Source organism: Ursus arctos, chromosome X, assembly GCF_023065955.2.
Source record: "Ursus arctos isolate Adak ecotype North America chromosome X, UrsArc2.0, whole genome shotgun sequence".
In the NCBI taxonomy this organism is placed as follows: Eukaryota; Metazoa; Chordata; class Mammalia; order Carnivora; family Ursidae; genus Ursus; species Ursus arctos.
Genome location: NC_079873.1, coordinates 35,234,631 through 35,253,630, shown reverse-complemented (window position 1 = coordinate 35,253,630; position 19,000 = coordinate 35,234,631). Strand labels below are relative to the sequence as shown.

General features: G+C 38.5%; 1 protein-coding gene across 8 annotated transcripts in view; it reads left to right on the top strand.

The window, feature by feature from the left end:
- CASK (calcium/calmodulin dependent serine protein kinase) overlaps positions 1-19,000 on the top strand; it is a 344,451-nt gene that overhangs the window by 50,135 nt on the left and 275,316 nt on the right. For 4 of the 8 annotated variants that reach the window (XM_026513322.4, XM_044389369.3, XM_026513327.4 and 1 more), the window contains exon 2: positions 16,715-16,845. In XM_026513322.4, the coding sequence (XP_026369107.1) occupies positions 16,715-16,845 (131 nt within the window). The remainder of the gene's footprint in view (positions 1-16,714; positions 16,846-19,000) is intronic. The other 4 variants (XM_026513329.4, XM_026513323.4, XM_026513328.4 and 1 more) reach the window with 1 other exon arrangement.

Here is a 19,000-nt window from a genome sequence, read left to right as displayed (position 1 = left end):
GCCGTCCATGTTGTAGCAAATGTTGAGAACTCGTTCTTTCTGATAGCTGAGTAATATTCCATTGTATATATGGACCACAACTTCTTTTTTTTTTCTTTTTTTAAAGATTTTTTATTTATTTATTCAACAGAGATAGAGACAGCCAGCGAGAGAGGGAACACAAGCAGGGGGAGCGGGAGAGGAAGAAGCAGGCTCATAGCGGAGGAGCCCGATGTGGGGCTCGATCCCATAATGCCGGGATCACGCCCTGAGCTGAAGGCAGACACTTAACCGCTGTGCCACCCAGGCGCCTCTGGACCACAACTTCTTAATCCAGTCATCTGTTGAAGGGCATCTCGGCTCCTTCCACGATTTAGCTATTGTGGACATTGCTGCTATGAACATTGGGGTGCATATGGCCCTTCTCTTCACTACGTCTGTATCTTTGGGGTAAACACCCAGTAGTGCAATGGCTGGATCATAGAGTAGCTCAATTTTTAACTTTTTAAGGGACCTCCACACTGTTTTCCAGAGTGGCTGTACCAACTTGCATTCCCACCAACAATGTAGGAGGGATCCCCTTTCTCCACATCCTCTCCAACAATTGTTGTTTCTTGCCTTGTCTATTTTTGCCATTCTAACTGGCGTAAGGTGGTATCTCAGTGTGGTTTTGATTTGAATTTCCTTGATGGCTAATGATTTTGAACATTTTTTCATGTGTCTATTATCAACTGGCAAAATTTAAATACCTTATGAGATATTTATACTTTTGAGAAAGGGTGTGTGTGTGCATCTGGGTTTTATTTTATTCTTCAGTAGGAATGTTGGTCCTGGTTACCTGTTTCACTGTTAATAGGAACAGTCCTCTCCCTGGTTCTTTCCTGACTCTTGGGTTTGATAGTGGAATGGCACCTTAATAATTTGGGAGATGTCTCCGATTTTGTAGGGGAGGAGAAGTAAAGAGATACTTGTCAGTAACAAATGACCCCCTGAGGAAGTCCCCTCTGTGCATATGTGCCAGGCACAGGCCTATACGCTTTCTCTTATCTCCTCAGAACTCTTTGAAGTAGCTGTTATCTCTTTCACAGTTTAAATAAAGTGGACCCAGAGAGCCTGAATAACCGACCAAGTGTCATCATAGTAAGGGGCAGATCCAGGATTCAGCCCCAAGTCTTTTGAATTCCGAAGCCCCTGTTTATGCTGTGATGGCTTTGATTCAAAGAGGAAAACAGTCTATCAAGAGTTGAAGTGTCTTCTCTCAAAGGGACTTTTCATACTTGAGGGATATTTGCAGCTGGCGTATTTATACCTCTAGGTTGCGTGGGCATGCCAAAAGGAAGTTGTAAGTTCATTATGCAGTTTTAACATGCAAGGATTCTTGGCTACTAGAATAATTTTTTCCCTTTTGAAATTTCAGTGGTCACTCAGTGGAGCTGCCCAAAAATATTCATATGTTAAAAACATCGTGTTCTTTTATGTGATCTCAACCCATCTGTTTAGTATCTGTGTTAGATATTCTGCATGCTTCTTTCCTTATTTTTTCCCCTAATGGCTGCTATAAAATAAAGGATTTGGTTAAGGGACAGTAAATAGTAATTGCATATGTATTGATTTTTAATGGATGGATGATTAGTCATTGGTTATAGAATGTTTCTATCATCTCATCCTATGTCTATTTACTGATTTAAGCCTGTGCTTAAAATTTAGTCTTCAGTCGAGCATTAATTAGGAGCCACGGAGTTTCTTTATCTTCTAAGTCTTAATTGAGTTTATTTACATGTGATTTCATCAAAAAAAGTGATCATATGAATAAAAGTAGTTTATTTCCATTTGGTTATATCTTGTGGTAAACTGTTATTGTGATCGAGGCTCATATTTAATCTTGTCAGATTATACAAAGCGAAATTTGTTTTAGTCAACTGTTTAAACATTCAAGTAAACAAAAAGCTTGAATTGATTTTGAGCTAATCATTATCACAGCTGATTTTATAAACTTTAGGGTTGAAAAGCTTTCTGAATTTTAGGAGCTATGTTTGGGTCTCTGCCATTACAAAATACTGCTTTTGTAAAATGCCTCAAGTTTACAAGGCCTGTTTTAAATCATTAAAACAAAGTGTTTAAGAACAGATGTTACTCCATGTTAGAAGTAAAAAAAAGTCTGCTTTTTGAGTTTTAATTACGGTAGCATTAGAAAGAATTTGAATCGGCATGTAACATTTCTAGTAAAACAGAAGAATGTATTTTTGAAGAAGTATTTAAAAATTAAGATGTCATATGATTTTACAACTTTTGCCTGCCTCTCAGTAATTGGCATTGACAAGTTAAAAGTTTTATTTTTACTGGAGAAGTGAAAATCTCCAAGAGATTAAAGAGCTAGAAAGTTATTAACTATAATTTAGATGAAATAAAATATAACTACACTAATGTGTCTCGAAGATGACACCCGTGTTTGTGCATTCTAAATGGATTTGAGTCTTTTTGTCCATGCAGAAAACATTTGCATCTCCACTAGCATAATGTCACCCATAGTTCTATATACTAGAGAAACAAGGTGGATAAGAAAAAATCCCTGCCCTCAAAGTACTAGTTTAGTCACCCAACATATCCTTTATTGAGAGCTGATCTACAATTATGCGTCACCTTATTTGTGTGGATTACTATGACCCCTAACTTTCCTTACTTTCTTTAATAGATAAGAGCAAATAATGAGATTATTAAAAACACCATTTTCCAACCAATACGCCATGACTAAAGTACACTGAAAAGACCCTGGTATCTTAGATCTTCTTTTAGATTCCAGAAGGCTGCCAGGGTGAGCAAGTGTGCAAGTATGAATGTGTGTGCACATGTGTGTGGAGACAACAGAAAGGTACCCCTATTCTAGTATATCTTGTCTAGTTCAGTATTCCTCAAACCACAGAAGATTGAGAAACATCAGTTACTTGAGACTCTAAAATTCTGATCCAGGATTCATGGAAAACTATAGCATGGACCTGACGAGTTTAATGGCTGCTATTTTTAACTGGCTATATTGGACATAAAAGAACTGTAACTCATCCCCAAATTTTGAATAGAATGGACTCCACATACTAGCCAGAATGGAAGAGTTGAAAATACACTAACTTCCATTTCTGGAACAAGATGGTTTAGATTCACTTTTTCCTGCCACTCCCCTATAAATACAACTATAAATGCCTTGGAAGTTATTTAACTGACAGTAATAAAAGGACTCAGAACTGGAAAGAAGGTAGCAGTACTTGAGGAATGACAATGTGGGGAATTCAGTGGGTTTTCTTTTTTTACCTCCCATTTACTCCTAGACTGGGTACTGGAGAGACCTACTGCCCAGATCCACCAAAGGGCATAGAAAACAAAAACAAAAGCCTGTTTTCTCTAGCCCCTTTCCCCAGGTAAGGGGAAGCTCAACAGAGACTTGGACCCCACACCTAGAGCCCAGTGGGCAGTCTGATCTGCCCACCGCCCCAGCAAGAATGGCAAAGCCTGGGACCCTGGTGGGTGGTCTGATCTGCCAGCAGCATCAGAGCCCTGGCCATTTCAGCCCCCCTTCTGATCTGCCTACAGCCTCAACAAGAACAAAGGCCAGGCAATGGTAGCAGGAGTCGTTTGTTCCCCTGCCCTCCACCCCATGGCAGAAGGAGACCCAGGCCTGGTAGCTTCCGACTGCACCCTGCTCTCCTTCGAGGTCGCCCAGGGAGAGCAAGTGGTCCTGGAAGGCACCTTTTGCAAACCCTGCAGACGGCATCAGCAGGGTTTGACTGGGAGCCTCCAGCAGCACGGGAAAGAGGAAGCAGACCAAAACAGCACTTAAGGGATCAGAAAACCAAACAACTGTCATTAGAACTGAAGCCCACGGGGCGCCTGGGTGGCACAGCGGTTGGGCGTCTGCCTTCGGCTCAGGGCGTGATCCCGGCGTTGTGAGATCGAGCCCCACATCAGGCTCCTCCGCTATGAGCCTGCTTCTTCCTCTCCCGCTCCCCCTGCTTGTGTTCCCTCTCTCGCTGGCTGTCTCTATCTCTGTCGAATAAATAAATAAAATCTTTAAAAAAAAAAAAAAAGAACTGAAGCCCACAAAGAACTCAAGAACTTACATACTAAACCTAAACAGGGCGAGTGCCTGCTAAGATAGAAGATTCTTTGATCAAGAGTCTAATAAAGACCACAGTGTCCAAGATATTTACTAAGCACCAGGAAAACCACAATTTGAATGAGAAAAGGCCTTCAACTGAGGCCAGTACCGACTTTGAATCAGATATTGGAATTATTTCATGGGAGTTTTAATTCAGCTGTCATAAAACTATTCCAACAGTTGGTTACACATTTTCTTGAAACAAATGAAAATAAAAATCTCAGCAAAGTAGAGCCAAGAGCATTTCCTAATGAATCGGAATTGGAATGTGAAAGAAAGGGATCAAGAATGGCACCGTAGGTTTTGGCTAAGCAACTGGAAGGAAATGTGGAGAGATCAGAGAAAGGAGATTGAAAAGCTCAGGAGTTCAGTTTCAGACGCGTTGAGGAATATGCTGGCCCTTTTCTTGTCGTGCTCTGCACTCTATTACGTGCCTTAGTGATTAAAAGAAAGTCCTTACGTGAGCACTGAACGGTTGATCCATCCCCGGGAAACTGATTAAAAATAAGCTTTACTAACTTGAATATTCCTTGTAACATGCAGGGACTTTGCTTTTTTACCTAACTTGAAAAATTCCCCAACTGTTTGAATATTTGATTTTACTGTCTTGCCTAAACAGTTTATATCCACTTATTTTATACTCTTATTTTCTGATTTTTTTCCCCTAAAGCAGTTATTTTCCAGATCATCTCCTCCTTTAGACCTAGAAACTGATTACTACAATTATGATTCAAAACCTATTTTCTGCTGCCCTGCACTGAGCTGGGTAATTAGGTATAAATGCTTATTTCCTTTGTATGCTTTGCCTTTTTGTTAACTGTTTTTTGGTTAAAAGACCAGAGGTTACGTTATTGCCTGCTGAATATGCTTATATTAACAATTGTAAAAAAGTAAATTACTTTTGGGAGTATTAATGAATAGACATTTAAATTGCATAGTTAAATCTTTTCCATCCTTTACTAAGCAAACAATTTGATTATCTCCCTCTCTGTAAGAATTTAAACAATTTATATGCCCTGTGGGGGTGGGAGAATATTTGTTTCAGAGAAAAGTTTGAAATCTGAATGGCTTACAGCCTTTACACCTTTGTAATTTGTAGTGTGATTATAAATATTAAAATTTAGATCACCAGTCCAGCATGCTTTTCAGGGAACACTAATGATTAATAAGTGCGATGTGGGTGATGGGAGTAGAGGGTGGAGGAGAGAGATGTTGGTTTTCTGACTGCAGGGCTTAGCTGCTGATATGTAATGTGAATATGGGGCAGGGATGGGGGGGTAAATATTTTATATGGTGTTTGCCAAACTTGACAGAAAAACTTTTATTCCTTAAGGACTCCACAAGATGCCAATTTGGGAAACCCCAATTTAGAGTGTTAGCTAAATCCATTTTTGTTTCTGTGCTGCTATATAAACTTGGCATAATCCTATCGCAACTAAAATGAATAATAGCGTATTGCTGGCTTTGACGTTTCTTTCACTAATTTATGTAATTTAAATGAGATAATTTTATTTAATTCAGAATTAGGTCTGACTTGTTATGGAGATCCATAAAACGTGGTTCTGAGTGGGAAGAGATTAACAGTACTCTGCAGAAGTATCACTGGAAAAAAAAAATCTGTTAATGAAGATAGTAACTTCTGGGCCCAAATAGTAGTTAATGGCAGATAACAGTACTATTACAGAAATGATGTAGCGTTTGGAGAACTATGTTAGTAGCATACTAACAGAACACACTCCTTTTATAAATATGATTTACAATGTAACCTCATACTGCCAGCCTTCCATAATTTTTAGTTTCAGTTTATAAAGACTAGAGTATGCCTGCAGAATTTGACAATTGTGATAATTTTAGTACTAGTTATAAGTAACTAAGTTCACAAACACTAGTAGAAAGTTAGGAGTAAGTTTCCAAAAAGTTGTTTCTCTACTAAATATTTCCTTTGGGTCAGTTTCTGATATATAGTCCCACCTTTAGGAAATAACAATGGGAATGTGCAGCTCCTAATTTAAGAATGAAAATTAGGCTTTTCTCGTCCCTGCCCTGAGAGGAATGGGGAGAATCCCTGTGTTCACGCCTAGGGCAGACCCTGCTAAGCACTTGGCCTTTGTGTCTGTATTTCTATAACATACTATGTTCTAAGACCTTGCCTTTAGCACTTTTTTTTTTCTTTCTGGGCTTCTTGCAGTCTTTCTGCAGGATGTTTCCAGCAATTCCTTTCGGAGAAATCAGATTTGTTCATGTTTTCTGGGACTCTGTCTTCTGTCCTTTTTGGTCTGTACTCTTAAGTAATCTTGTTCACATGAATGGCTTAAGTTACCTCCTGTTCATTCATGCCTCCTTAGGGAGTATAGAGATTGAGAGCTTAGATCTTGGAGTTCTATATGTCTTGGTTCTAGTCCTGACTCTACCATTCACTCTCTGGCCTAGATAACCTGTCTTGGCCTCAGTTTTCCTAATCTATAAAATGGGGCTAATAGTTTCTTAGCTGTTATGATAAATAATGATATATGTTACAAATGAGAGAATCCATATAAAGTTCTTAGCATGCTTGGCAATGGTATGCTGTCAATGGTGGTTGGTGTTGTCTTCATCACCTACATGTTGACCCCTTCCTTGAACGTTATATTTCTAATTGTCCTCTGTAGATCTCTGCCTGGATATTTCATGGAAATCAATATTTTGGAAATCAGTATTTTCAAAACACAACCATGTGTCTTCTTTGTCAGTTTTCTACTAGCTCTTTGTCGTGTAGCCCCTCTCTCATTTGATGGTATCATTACTTACTCAGTAACTGTTGCCAGAAATCTGTAAGTCATTCTTTCATCTGACCCCTAAGTTGATCATTCACTACATTGTCAATTTTTTAAAAAGATTGATTTATTTGAGAGAGAGTGTGCACGTGTGAGCATAGGGGGAGGGGCGGAAGGAGAGGGAGAGAGTCCTAAGCAGACTCCGAACAGATCATGGAGCCTGACACGGGGCTCGATCCCACAACCCCAAGATCACCACCTGAGCTGAAACCAAGAGTCGGTCTCTCAACTGATTGTGCCAACCAGGCGCCCCACTATGTTATCAATTTAAGTATCTCAGTTACCTCTACTGTACTGGTTTAGGTGTTTGTCACCTCATGCTTGGGCTAATGTAGTAACTTCCTAACTGGCCCCCATTCATTCTTCAACCCATCTTCCACTCTTCTGCCTTTCTCCCTTTCCAGCTATTTCTCACCGTCCAGTTTTTCACACCAGCAGTACCAAATAGCTTGTAGTATCCAGCACAAACCATGCTTTCACCTAGCTCTATAGACTGTTCCACATGCTCCTACTAATTTCTGGAATTTTCCCCTTCCCCTTGTTGGCATGAAAAATGTATTCATGTTTCCAAACCCTCCTAAGTGTTTCTGTCTCATAGAAGCTTCCTCTGAACACCTTCCTATCCACAGATAATAAACTCTTGGTATTATACTGTTTTATACTGTTTTAATTCCTTGTTCTATAACAATGTACTAAAATCATGTATACGTACCAACAGCAATCTGTTCAGATTAGGTGTTTCCTGAGGACAAGAATTGCTTTATTAATCTTTTGTTTTCTGTGGTTTTTTTTTTATTGGTCTTCCATGGGGGAAAATGAAGTAAATGAATAAAATGTGCAAATATCAATAGAATTTTTTAATGTCAGTGCTTCGATATCCAATATCTTGAAATTTCTTTATATATTTAGCTGAAAAGGCCTAAATGTGTACAACCATGTCAGAATTCTTACTTTGGGGTGTGTTTATTTTACAGTTCTTCATATGTTTTGCTTTTTTCCTTTCTTTTCTCCTTTGCTCTTCTTCCTGTTTCTTATCTGTTAAAAAATATTTTTTCTCTTCTTGGCAATGATACATGCTCCATCATATATGAGCTAACAAAGACTGAGAGACGATACCCTTCTACTATGGCCCTAAACTAGCCCTTCAAACACATGCACTCACACATACACACAAAAACGTATCAATCAAGTTTTCCAGAACTTTTGGATGAGCAGAAATTGCTATGTATACTCTGTAGTCAGTCCTCTCATAAGTGGTGAATATATCCTATGTAGATTCAGACCAGAGAATGGTGTGCTACATAAAATCTAAAGAAAGGTCTACTAAACTTATCACTGAACTATCAAGGTTTGACAGAGGTACTAATTATGCCAATATAAGTACCAAGTTTAGTAAACGTTAGTCTTAACTCTTTGAATTACTCAGCTTTGACAGTTGTGCTAGATTTGTTCTGTTAGCTTATTGGAGATCGACTGCCAAATTTTCAAATAAGCCTCCCCTTTCTATTTTCAAGGAACAATCTGAATTGTACTGAACTTAATTCTTCAAAGTATCAGGTCTTTAACTGTTAACATCTAGGCAACAGTTCCTGAGACTTTTAATAATTTTCCATCTCATGTGTGTTTCTTTAGTAGTAGCTATGATTAGGCAAGCTTTTTTCCTTTGGTTTAGTCACTGTACCTACCTAAAGTAACCCAGCTTGGTGTGTATATGTAAGTGTGTGTGTGTTGGAGGTGGGGGTGGTACCAGAAGTATTAAAGAGAAAAACAAGTGTCAGAACAACATTTCTGTCCTATCACTGCCAGAAAACTATAGGAAGACAGGGAAAGAATTTCTTGATAGAATGATACATATGAGCTCTTCTTTAGTGGCAATGACCAACAATGCTGAAATAAGAGGAAAAGACCACTGTTACCTTTATTAGGTATTATATATATTCTGTAGACACACATACGTGTGTGTGTGTGTGTGTGTGTGTGTGTCTATAGACTGTAGTTCTTAAGACATTATTCTTACTGCTAATGTCATTATATTTTTAGTTTGTTTCCTTTTTACCCACCCACCATTTATTTCCCTCAACTAACATAGGAACTATATAGAAAGTCATAGGAAAATACAGACTTAGTAAATTGGTAGAGAAATAGCTAGAAGTCCCATGATTTTTCAGTTTTATATGCTTGTGTAAAATTGTGTGGTATGATAAATTTATCAGGGGCTTCCTCATTCCTAGTTTTTGATACATCATTCACCAAATACTTATTGAGGGTCTAATATATACCAGGTACTTATTGAGTTTATATTCTAAAAACATGTAACATAATACTACATATTATAAATATACATTACATAATACAAATACATATGTGTGTATGTATATGCACACATGCACACACACAGGTGATATTCATTATTTGTGGTAGTCATGTTCTATGAAGTTGCCCCAAACACTGAATGTATGCTGAACCATTGCTCCTAGGGGAAATACAGGGTTAGGTTCCTTTGAGCCTTTGGTCACATTTTCAACTAATCAATGCATATAACCTGTCTTATGTGTATTTTTATTTGAAGATACCTTATTTCCTATATATTGTTGATTGATTAACATCAAACCATGACTATCAGCTCCATAATTCATTTTTTTTAAAAAGATTTTATTTATTTATTTATTTGAAAGAGAGACAGCCAGTGAGAGAGGGAACACAGGCAGATAGAGTGAGAGAGGAAGAAGCAGGCTCCCAGCAGAGGAGCCTGATGTGAGGCTCGATCCCAGAACGCCGGGATCACGCCCTGAGCCGAAGGCAGACGCTCAACGACTGAGCCACCCAGGCGCCCCTCCATAATTCATTCTTGAATGAAGCTTATCTCACACTCATATTTTCTCCCTAAGGCATATCACAGCCTTCTTGCAGTTAGGAATGCTAGACAGCCCTTCAGCATTACCCTTAAAGGCCATTTTAAACAGTGAAGTGATCAACAAAAAGCACAAAATGTAAAAAAATGCACTAAACGGCAAAAAGGACACCTGCTTACAGTATGACAGCTGAAACAAGAAGGCCAGGTGTCACCTTGTTCACCCTTAGCTGGTAACATCCACATCGGGTGACTCAAATATTTCAGTGTTAGGCGTGTGTTTGTGAATGACTGTGAAAGTGCAGTGGGTATTGATTTGGGGTTACAAATGTTAGTAAGTGACTTCATACTCTCAAATAATGAGGCTTGAGTGTGTATCAACTGTGTGTGTGTGTGTGTGTGTAAATATATATATATATAACATGAATTTGTTCTTGGTCTTCACTTCCCCCATCCTTTTCTTTCCTTTTGTTAATTGGTAATTCTTTTTCTTTGTGGTTTTCCTGTATCCTTGTGATATATTGCATAATTTGTTATAGAGAAATGAAGCTTCTAGGCCTGTGATATGGACAAGAAGTTCATACTGTTACAATGAACATAATTCATATTAACTTTATCATGTTTGAGATACATTGTTTTTTTTAATTTACATATATCAAGTCACTTAAAATAATTTGTACAGATATGTAAAAAAATTAAGACCTTTGTTTAGCAAGATCTTAAGGATTTACCTCTAAGCCCTGAAAACATTTTTTAAACTAGGAAATATATGTACGGAAGATTGTATAAAGTATGTGTATTAAAGAATACTGTGTATTAAAGAATAATAGTGAAATGAAAACTCATGAATCCATCATCCGGGTGATGAAATGGAATATTAATAAGTACCTTTAAAAACCCTTTGTATGCCCCTCCCCAAAAACAACCTTTCTCCCCCCCCCCAACTGGTACCCTGGCTCTTATATTAATCGTTCCTTTTGGTTTTCTTTATAGCTTTACCACCTAGGTAGGTATGTATGCCCAAACAGTGTATTATTTAGTCTTTAAAAACTGAGTAGTAAGGACAAACAGGTATGCAAGGAAAGGGCAATGTTACCAGTATTGTATGGAGATTCTCAGGAGAAGAAAAGCTGAACAGAACCTCTCATTCACAGTCTGACTTCAGATACCCTGAGAGTGTATAGGAACCCCCCCATCTGGGAGGTCGGTTGGCAAGGTCCCAAGTAAATCCCATGACGCAGGGCTCCTCACAGGCAGTACGTCAGTGCTATAGTATGGGGGCTGGTTTACTGTTCTGCAGGATATGGTCAGGGGGCTTGGGCTGCTCTGCATTCTCCTGCTTTTCGGTCCGCTGAGACCCACTTCCAGCTCTCAGGAGTATGCCAACTGCTGTGGATTGAAATGACAGTCTTTTGCTAATCCAGGCAGCAGAGAAGAGCAGGAATCTTAACAGCCCCTGGTCAGGAAAAGCAAAACAGAAGAATCTGGGCCCAGCACACCCACTCTTCCTTGTTTTGAGGATCAGTGAAAGGGGATCAGTGGCACTGGGAATCTTTGACAGCTCACAGTCTGAACTGGTTAACCTCTCCTTGACACCTGGCTGTCAGCCTGAGGTCTCCCTCTCTTATACTCCTGGGGGCTCCTTTTGTGCATCTCCTGTGTTGGGTCTCCTCTTTGCTGTCTCTTGACATCCTTTTTACTGATGTAGTCTCTTGTTTTGGCAAACATATCTTAAAATAATTTCTTCAGAAAGTATGCGTTGCAAGTAATTTATTGAGCTCTTTCATGTCTGAAAATGTCTTTGTGATTATTGATTTTTCTGGCTGGATATAGAATTAAAAGTTAGAAATTTCCTCCATGATTTTGAAGGTGTTGCTCTATTGTCTTCTTGTTTTTAGTATTGCCATCGAGAAATCAGAAGCCGTTCTGCTTCCAGGTCTTTCTTTGTGAACCATATGATCCTCTCCTCCCAGCATACCCGTCCCTCCACTTTTGGCAATGGAAAATCTGGCCCACGGTGCTCTTAAGTTCCAAGTGGCATGTGTGGACATGGGTCTGTGATCTATTTTGTCAAGTATTTGGTGGCTCCTTTTAATTTGGGCAACTCATGGTTTAAGTTCTGGGAAATTTTCTTAGATAATTCTTCTGCGTTCTTCCACTCCATCTCTTTTGTTCTTTTTGCTTTACTTTCTGGGACATTTCCTCAGTGTTACCTTCTAGCCCTTCTATTGAGTTTTAAATTTCTTAAGGTGTTTCTTTTTCAAGAGCCCTTTTTTTATTTTCTGAAAGTTCTGTTTTTGTTTCATAGTTTGAAGTGTTTTTTTTTCTTGTTTAGTCTTCTTCCTTTAGGTTGCTCTTTTTTTTTTTTCAAAGATGTCAAGTTTTATTTCATCTTTTTCCTTGTATTTTTTATAATTTTTTATTATGTTATGTTAGTCACCACACAGTACATCCCTAGTTTTTGATGTAAAGTTCCATGACTCATTACTTGCGTATAACACCCAGTGCACCATGCAATATGTGCCCTTCTTAATACCCATCACCGGCCTATCCCAATCCCATCAAAAAGAACGATTTCACAACATTTGCAGCAACATGGATGGGACTGGAGGAGATAATGCTAAGTGAAATAAGTCAAGCAGAGAAAGACAATTATCATATGGTTTCACTCATTTATGGAACATAAGAAGTAGGAAGATCGGTAGGAGAAGAAAGGGAAGCGGGAAGGTGGGGTAAACAGAAGGGGGAATGAGCCATGAGAGACTAGGTTGCTCTTTCTGTTTTGTGATCTCTGTCTTCCAAATTACAGACTGTTCTCCAGATATCTTGGGAGTTTGGCGGTCTACTCATGAGTAGGAATAGAGCAGTGGTTCTCGATCGGAGCGAATTTTGCCCCCCAGGGGACATATGACAATGTCTGGAGACATTTTTGGATGTGAAAACTGGGTCAGGGGGTGCTGCCCAGATTGCTATTAAGCATCCTACAACGCAGAGGACATCCTCGCACAACAAAGAAGTATCCAGGCCAAAATGTCAGTAGTGCTGAGTTTGGAAATCCTGCAGTAGAGGGACTGAAAGCTGATTGAGAGCTCTGAACTTGTGGGCGGAGCTCCTTGAGCAGTTCAAGTCATTATCTATAGGTCTTTCCCTTCTGGCCTGGTCGGATAGACAACAGAAAATCTTTCTTCTCCTGCCTGAAGGATAAAGCTCTAGCTTCTAACGTCCCCCCTGTTACGAGGAAAAAGGGGTGGGGCTGTCTGCATTCAGTTTGTGTGTGATCACTCAATCCCCTTGCTTTCCATTTACTAGTACCCACTTCCTCAACTGCCTTGTGCCCCCCCCCCCCCCGTTCTCAGACCCTGTTTTACTCTCTCTAGAGCAGATCTCTGGTAGAATGACTGTAGGGCAGTTGCGCAATGGGATGGAATATGGGTATGGAGGGGATCTAGGACTCTAACTCCTTCTCTAGAGATTTCATTCAAACCTGTTCTTTTAGCCCCACCCTCTTAACCTCTAGTTCCAGGGTTATCTGGTGCTGCCAGTTCAAGAGTTTCTTGAGGATTCTGGAGTGTGAATGGGTTTGGTTTATGAACTTCCCTTATTTTCTCTTTGCACTTCAGCTTTCCTGGCCCCGCTAAGTTAGTTACCATTACTCCATCTGGTTTTTTGCTTCCCAAATTTGAGTATTACTGTTGTCTCCTCTAGTTTCTCCTAGTCCTTTTTAAAAAGTGATAGCCCCTTTGGTATCATTTTAGTGGGGTTTGGGGAGGAAAATAAATTAGATGCATTGTGTTAAATCTGTTATCCTGAAAACTAACATACTATATTCTAGCCTGATTTCACTTAATTCTAGTCTTTTTTGATGTATTTACTTTTGGTATCAGAATTGTTCATTTCCGGGGCACCTGGGTGGCTCATTTGATTAAGCGTCCAACTCTTGATTTCAGCTCAGGTCATGATCCTCAGGGCCCTGAGATCCGAGCCCCGCGTCGGGCTCCCTGCTCAGCAGGGAGTCTGCTTGAGGATTCTTTCTCTCCCTCTACCCCTCCCCCTGCTCTCTCTCTCTCTCTCTCTAAAATAAATCTTTTTTTTTTTCAATTGCTCATTTCCTAGACTTAACCTTTCTTCACATAAATGAAAACCAGATGAGAGGACTCTGTGACTGCATAGAGACGCAGCTGCATTCTTTTCAAAACCTTAGCCGTGGTACAGCAATATTTATTCACTTGCAACATATTCTGGTTTCATTGACCTTTTACTGAAAAACAGAATTCTGCAAGCTGCCACCTGCCTCAGATGGAACCTTGTACTGCAATCTTAATCAAAATTCATTATTCTAAGAGAGTTGAACATAGAACATCTATTTTATCAAATCTGAAATGCTATCAATTATCTTATTTCATTTTGATTAACATGCTGGCCAGAATTAGTAGAAATATGAGAAAGATAATAGCTTATGATGATGGCTTACAACTATCTGTCAATATTTTCCCCCACATAAATACTCGAGAATCAACTGTACCATAGACTAAAAAAATGTAAGGATGAGATTTCAAGCATGAAAGAGTTTCGGCCAGACGAATGGCCAGACCCAGGCTTCCTGAATTTTTGCTGTTCCTTAAAATATCATTCAAGTATAATTAATAAGTATAAAACATTTACTGCATTACACACACTTTATTATACCCTCTCTTGGATTAAATCATAAGAAAAAGTATATTTTAGTGTCTTTTTTTGTGTACTAAATTTGATTCACTTTTGCTGACTCCCTGGGTGCCATTGAGGGACAGACCCTTGAAATCCTTTACTTTTTGATCTGTCTTCAGGTCATCAGTAGTTCATAAATAAATTCCTTTTCCTTGCCTCACATTATAGAATTAGCCTAAAGAATTGAGGATTGGGTTTGATTTTTATTCATAGTCTTAAATGCTTTCCCCCCACCCTCCGAATTCCCTTTTCCCTCCTTTCTCTGTAGCTTTCTTCATTTTACTATTACTAAAAGGGCAGGGAGAGAAGCTATGCTTTCCTTCCTCACCTTTCATCAAACAGGAACAAGTGAAAAATTGACTCTATTGTCCACGAATAATCCCACATACAGATCTTGGAAATTTTCCAAAAAGATCTATAGTGAATTGAAGCACACTACACAAATGTATATATAAATAGAATCCCAAGGGTTTATGTGTGGACAAAAACCAGTTACATTAAGCAGTTCCTGAAATTGCTTGCTGTTGTCAGGGTAAGTAGGCACAAATAAGACATCCAGATTGAGAATGAAACCATTTGTGGGATTCCTGCCTCACTTTGTTATATTGTCTTCTCTCAGGGCAAAATCTTTGAGCAGTTTGGAGTGGTTATCAAAAAGGTCCTCTTTCTTCGGAGTTCTGAAAGCCACATTATTGCCATTTTTTTTCCTTCCAGTTGAGCTTTGTTAGGTTGCTTGAAGAGAGAAATTTGAGGCTGTGGTATAATTGATGTCCAGATGATGACATAGTGAAATCCACTAATTCATATGATGTTAGAGAAATGTTTAAGTCTGGGTTAGATTATATTCTTTTCCTTGTCCCCTAATTAAGAGAAAGACAAACTTCTTTAGGCAAGCAGGATCACATGTGCCCCAGTATAAATGAAGAACTTATCTGCTGATTGACCACGGGCAGCCACATGTACTGTTCTTACCTGTAAAAGCTAATGAGGGTGTTATTTTTCCTGAGGGGGGCGGAATACACATGTGTAAAAATGTACATGTATTTGATGACTTAAACTATACTCACCTTCACATAAATTGCTATGGTACATTGCTATTGTATTCTGTATTATTCAGTAGTCAATTCAAGCATGTACCTGTACAAGTCAATCTTTGGATTATCTTTGGTTCAGATACCTATGTGATAACTATTAATCACAGGAACTGTGCATGCCCACGTGTGTGTGTATGTAATGTGTGGGCCCGGGCATTGGTGTTTTATCAGTCATCCCAGTTGATTGAATTGTATGGCCAGTATTGAGAGCCACCAATTGAGGGAGAGAGCTGGATGACTCAAATGACTAGACCAGGGGCTCTCCTGGTAGAAAGTACTTCCTTTCCTATGGCAATTTAGAACAATTCTAATTTGAAGTTTAAGGAAGATAGATTTCTCTTTGACTTCTTGTGAGACCGGAGAGGCTATTGGAGGCAAAATCATGCAGGGCTTTCTCTTTGTGAAGTGCCTCTTCAAGTCTTTTGGTGAGATTTTACAGGGGTGTATTTTCTTATTTGGGAATTACTTATGTGTTTCGGTTCTTAGCCAAATATATGCACTGAAAGTACCTTCTTTCTCTGGGATTTTGAGCAGAAACATAAGATCAGATTTTCGTTTTTAAAACATGACTCCAAGAATGAGTGGGAGAAACAAGTTCTTCAGTAGTCCCAGCAGAAGATGGTAGTACCTTAGACCTAGGGTATGATACATGGAGAGAGGTGGATGGGATTGAGAGAGAGTTGAGAAAAAGTCAGTAGGACTTGTTAGTGACGATTGGGGAGGTGGTGGGGAAGGTGAAAGGGGAAGGGGTCAAGAATGACTTAAGTTTCTGCTTCAAAAGGTAAAAGCTGTGTGCACTACCACTGTGATTTCTTACTTTAAGATGTTGATAATATATGTAGAATGTTACAAAGATTATTTGCCTTGAATATAAGAATACTAGTTAGAATTTTTATAAGTCATTTTGAAATGCAAACTTGTTTTCTATTCTGGTTTAATAACTTTAACTTATAAATTATTTACCTCATGGATTATAGAAAAATATGTTCAAAATTACGGTACTTAAATTTGATCTTAAACTACAGCCATAGTAGACAATGAAACATCAGTAAGGTGTTGATGGGGACATTAATTAAAAGCAATGAATTAAACTTGGCCTTTTTTTTTTTTTTCTTTTTTAAAGGGGTCCCTTCAGTGTTGTACGACGATGTATCAACAGAGAAACTGGGCAACAATTTGCTGTAAAAATTGTTGATGTAGCCAAGTTCACATCAAGTCCAGGGTTAAGTACAGAAGGTAAGAGATGGATTTCAAGTAAGTTATTTGATGTCTGGCTTTATTTCATCTCCAAAATCCATTTATCAACCTAACTTTCATCTGAGGGTGGGGAGGTGGTGGGTATAATATAGTGGGAAGTGGGTGGAGACAGTTTAAATTACATTCTAGTTTGTCAGTTCTAGAACATGGTATTTGAAAGATAGCTAGAGTAATTTACAGTTATAGAACCACGTAAGATTGCTCTAGGCCTATGGTTTTTGACTAGGAAGAAAGTGAAATCTGGATATATATTTTTGTAGGGTCTAATTTTGAGTCCTGTGGTATGGAAGATGGGATGGGAAGGGAGGGAGGGGGAAGTAATGGCAAAGATAGGGTAATTGCAGGTTCAAAAGAAACTAAGATGAATTCCCTCCAGATCCATAACTTACCACCTTTAGGATTATCGTCTAATAGGACTAAAAGACTCCTATATCACATTTGGTTTAAGTCACTCAGAGTATATATGTGAAAATTTGAAAGATCAGTACGGTTATGATAGGCAGGACTTAAACTTTGGTTTTGAGACGTTGATATGGTCAGTCATATTTACATGTCAATGTTTTTAAACAGTAGGTAAGCGTTTTAAAGTTACTTATTTTTTATACGGTTTAATTCCTAGCTTCATGTAGCCATAGTTCGCATGTCCTCCTCCTTCAGCTGGCACAATTGATTATATTTATTTTTCTAACTAGCCTGTCTTCTAAATTCAGGCTTTTTCACAGTCCAATAAAAGATAGCCTCCTTTAGGCTTTTTTTTCTTCTCCCAAGAACAATGCAGTTGATAGTTGAAGTTGGAAAAGCTAGGGTAGAGTAACCAATTTATACTTTATCCAGTTATCCTAATTTTGGAAAGTAGAATCCCATATACTGTGAGCTCCAAGTTAATCTGTTTCTGTAGATCTGTTTTCAGGATCATTGCTTTTAAACACTTTTTTAACCCGTTGAATTATTATTATTATCCATATACTGATTATAGAAGATTCTTAGAAGTTGTTACTCACAAGAAGCACTGATTTTTTTTAAAGTGCTTTAATCCTTAAAACATTATGGTAAGATTCAGAGGTTTTAGATCTCATGGTTTCATTCTCTGGAATTGGCTATTATTACTTCTTAATATAAATTATTTTATAAATTTAGCAGAATTTAAAATTTACTTCCAAGCAGGCTTTGCAGCTTAATTATGTTTCCTAAAACTTAACTGGATTTAAGTTTAATATACTGTATTTGATTTTCTGTACCTCAGTTGTCAACTAATAAAACTTTCCTGGGTCTTGAACATAGTTTATTAAACCTATAGATGTGTTGAATCTTTATTTCTCGTAAATGTTCTATTACTGTTGATGAACTTAGAGTCTAGTTTAAAATCACAGGTCTAAATCAGTTACTCAGTATACCAATTTTATATTGAATTAGCTCATTTTTATACCTAATTCTGAATCTCTCCAGGCTAAAGACATTTTTAGGGAGGCAATTGATTACTTTCTCAGTTTGCTGAGGTTGTTTATTGACAGCAAGGGATCTCTGGCGCTATAGACTCAGAATGCCAGGCCGAACCTTTTTTTTTTTTTTAATTGTCACCTAGTTAGCGAGTCAAATGCCAAACTTAATTAAAAAGGTGGGGGGGAGATGGGGAGGGTTGACATGTAGTCCGTGTCTCTGAGTTTGTCTTTACCTAATATATGGGAGCCTGTCACTGAAATTGTAGTTCATTCCTCCATTGTTTTGCCATTGCTTTTGCTGTATAAACGTCTTCAAGTTCTATTCTGAAGACGAGGCCAGGTCATTTCATTTATCCTATATGGTAGGGCCACAACCTATAAATATTGTATGATACCAGTTGAATTCTGTGTATTACTCATGATTTTATCTCGTTTTGATAAGAGTTCATTGTTATTCAAATGAAAATGTGCCACTTGTCCTTTACATTTATGGCACTAAAATGTAGTTTTCCCATCTTATTTAGCACAGTGACCAAGAAACAAAATCAAAATTCCATCTCCATTACCCACCCCCACCTTTCCTTCCTTTCCTTCCTTTCCTTCCTTTCCTGCCTTTCCTTCCTTTCCTTCCTTTCCTCCCTTTCCTCCCTTCCCTCCCTTCCCTCCCTTCCCTCCCTTCCCTCCCTTCCCCCCCTTTCCTCCCTTTCCCCCTT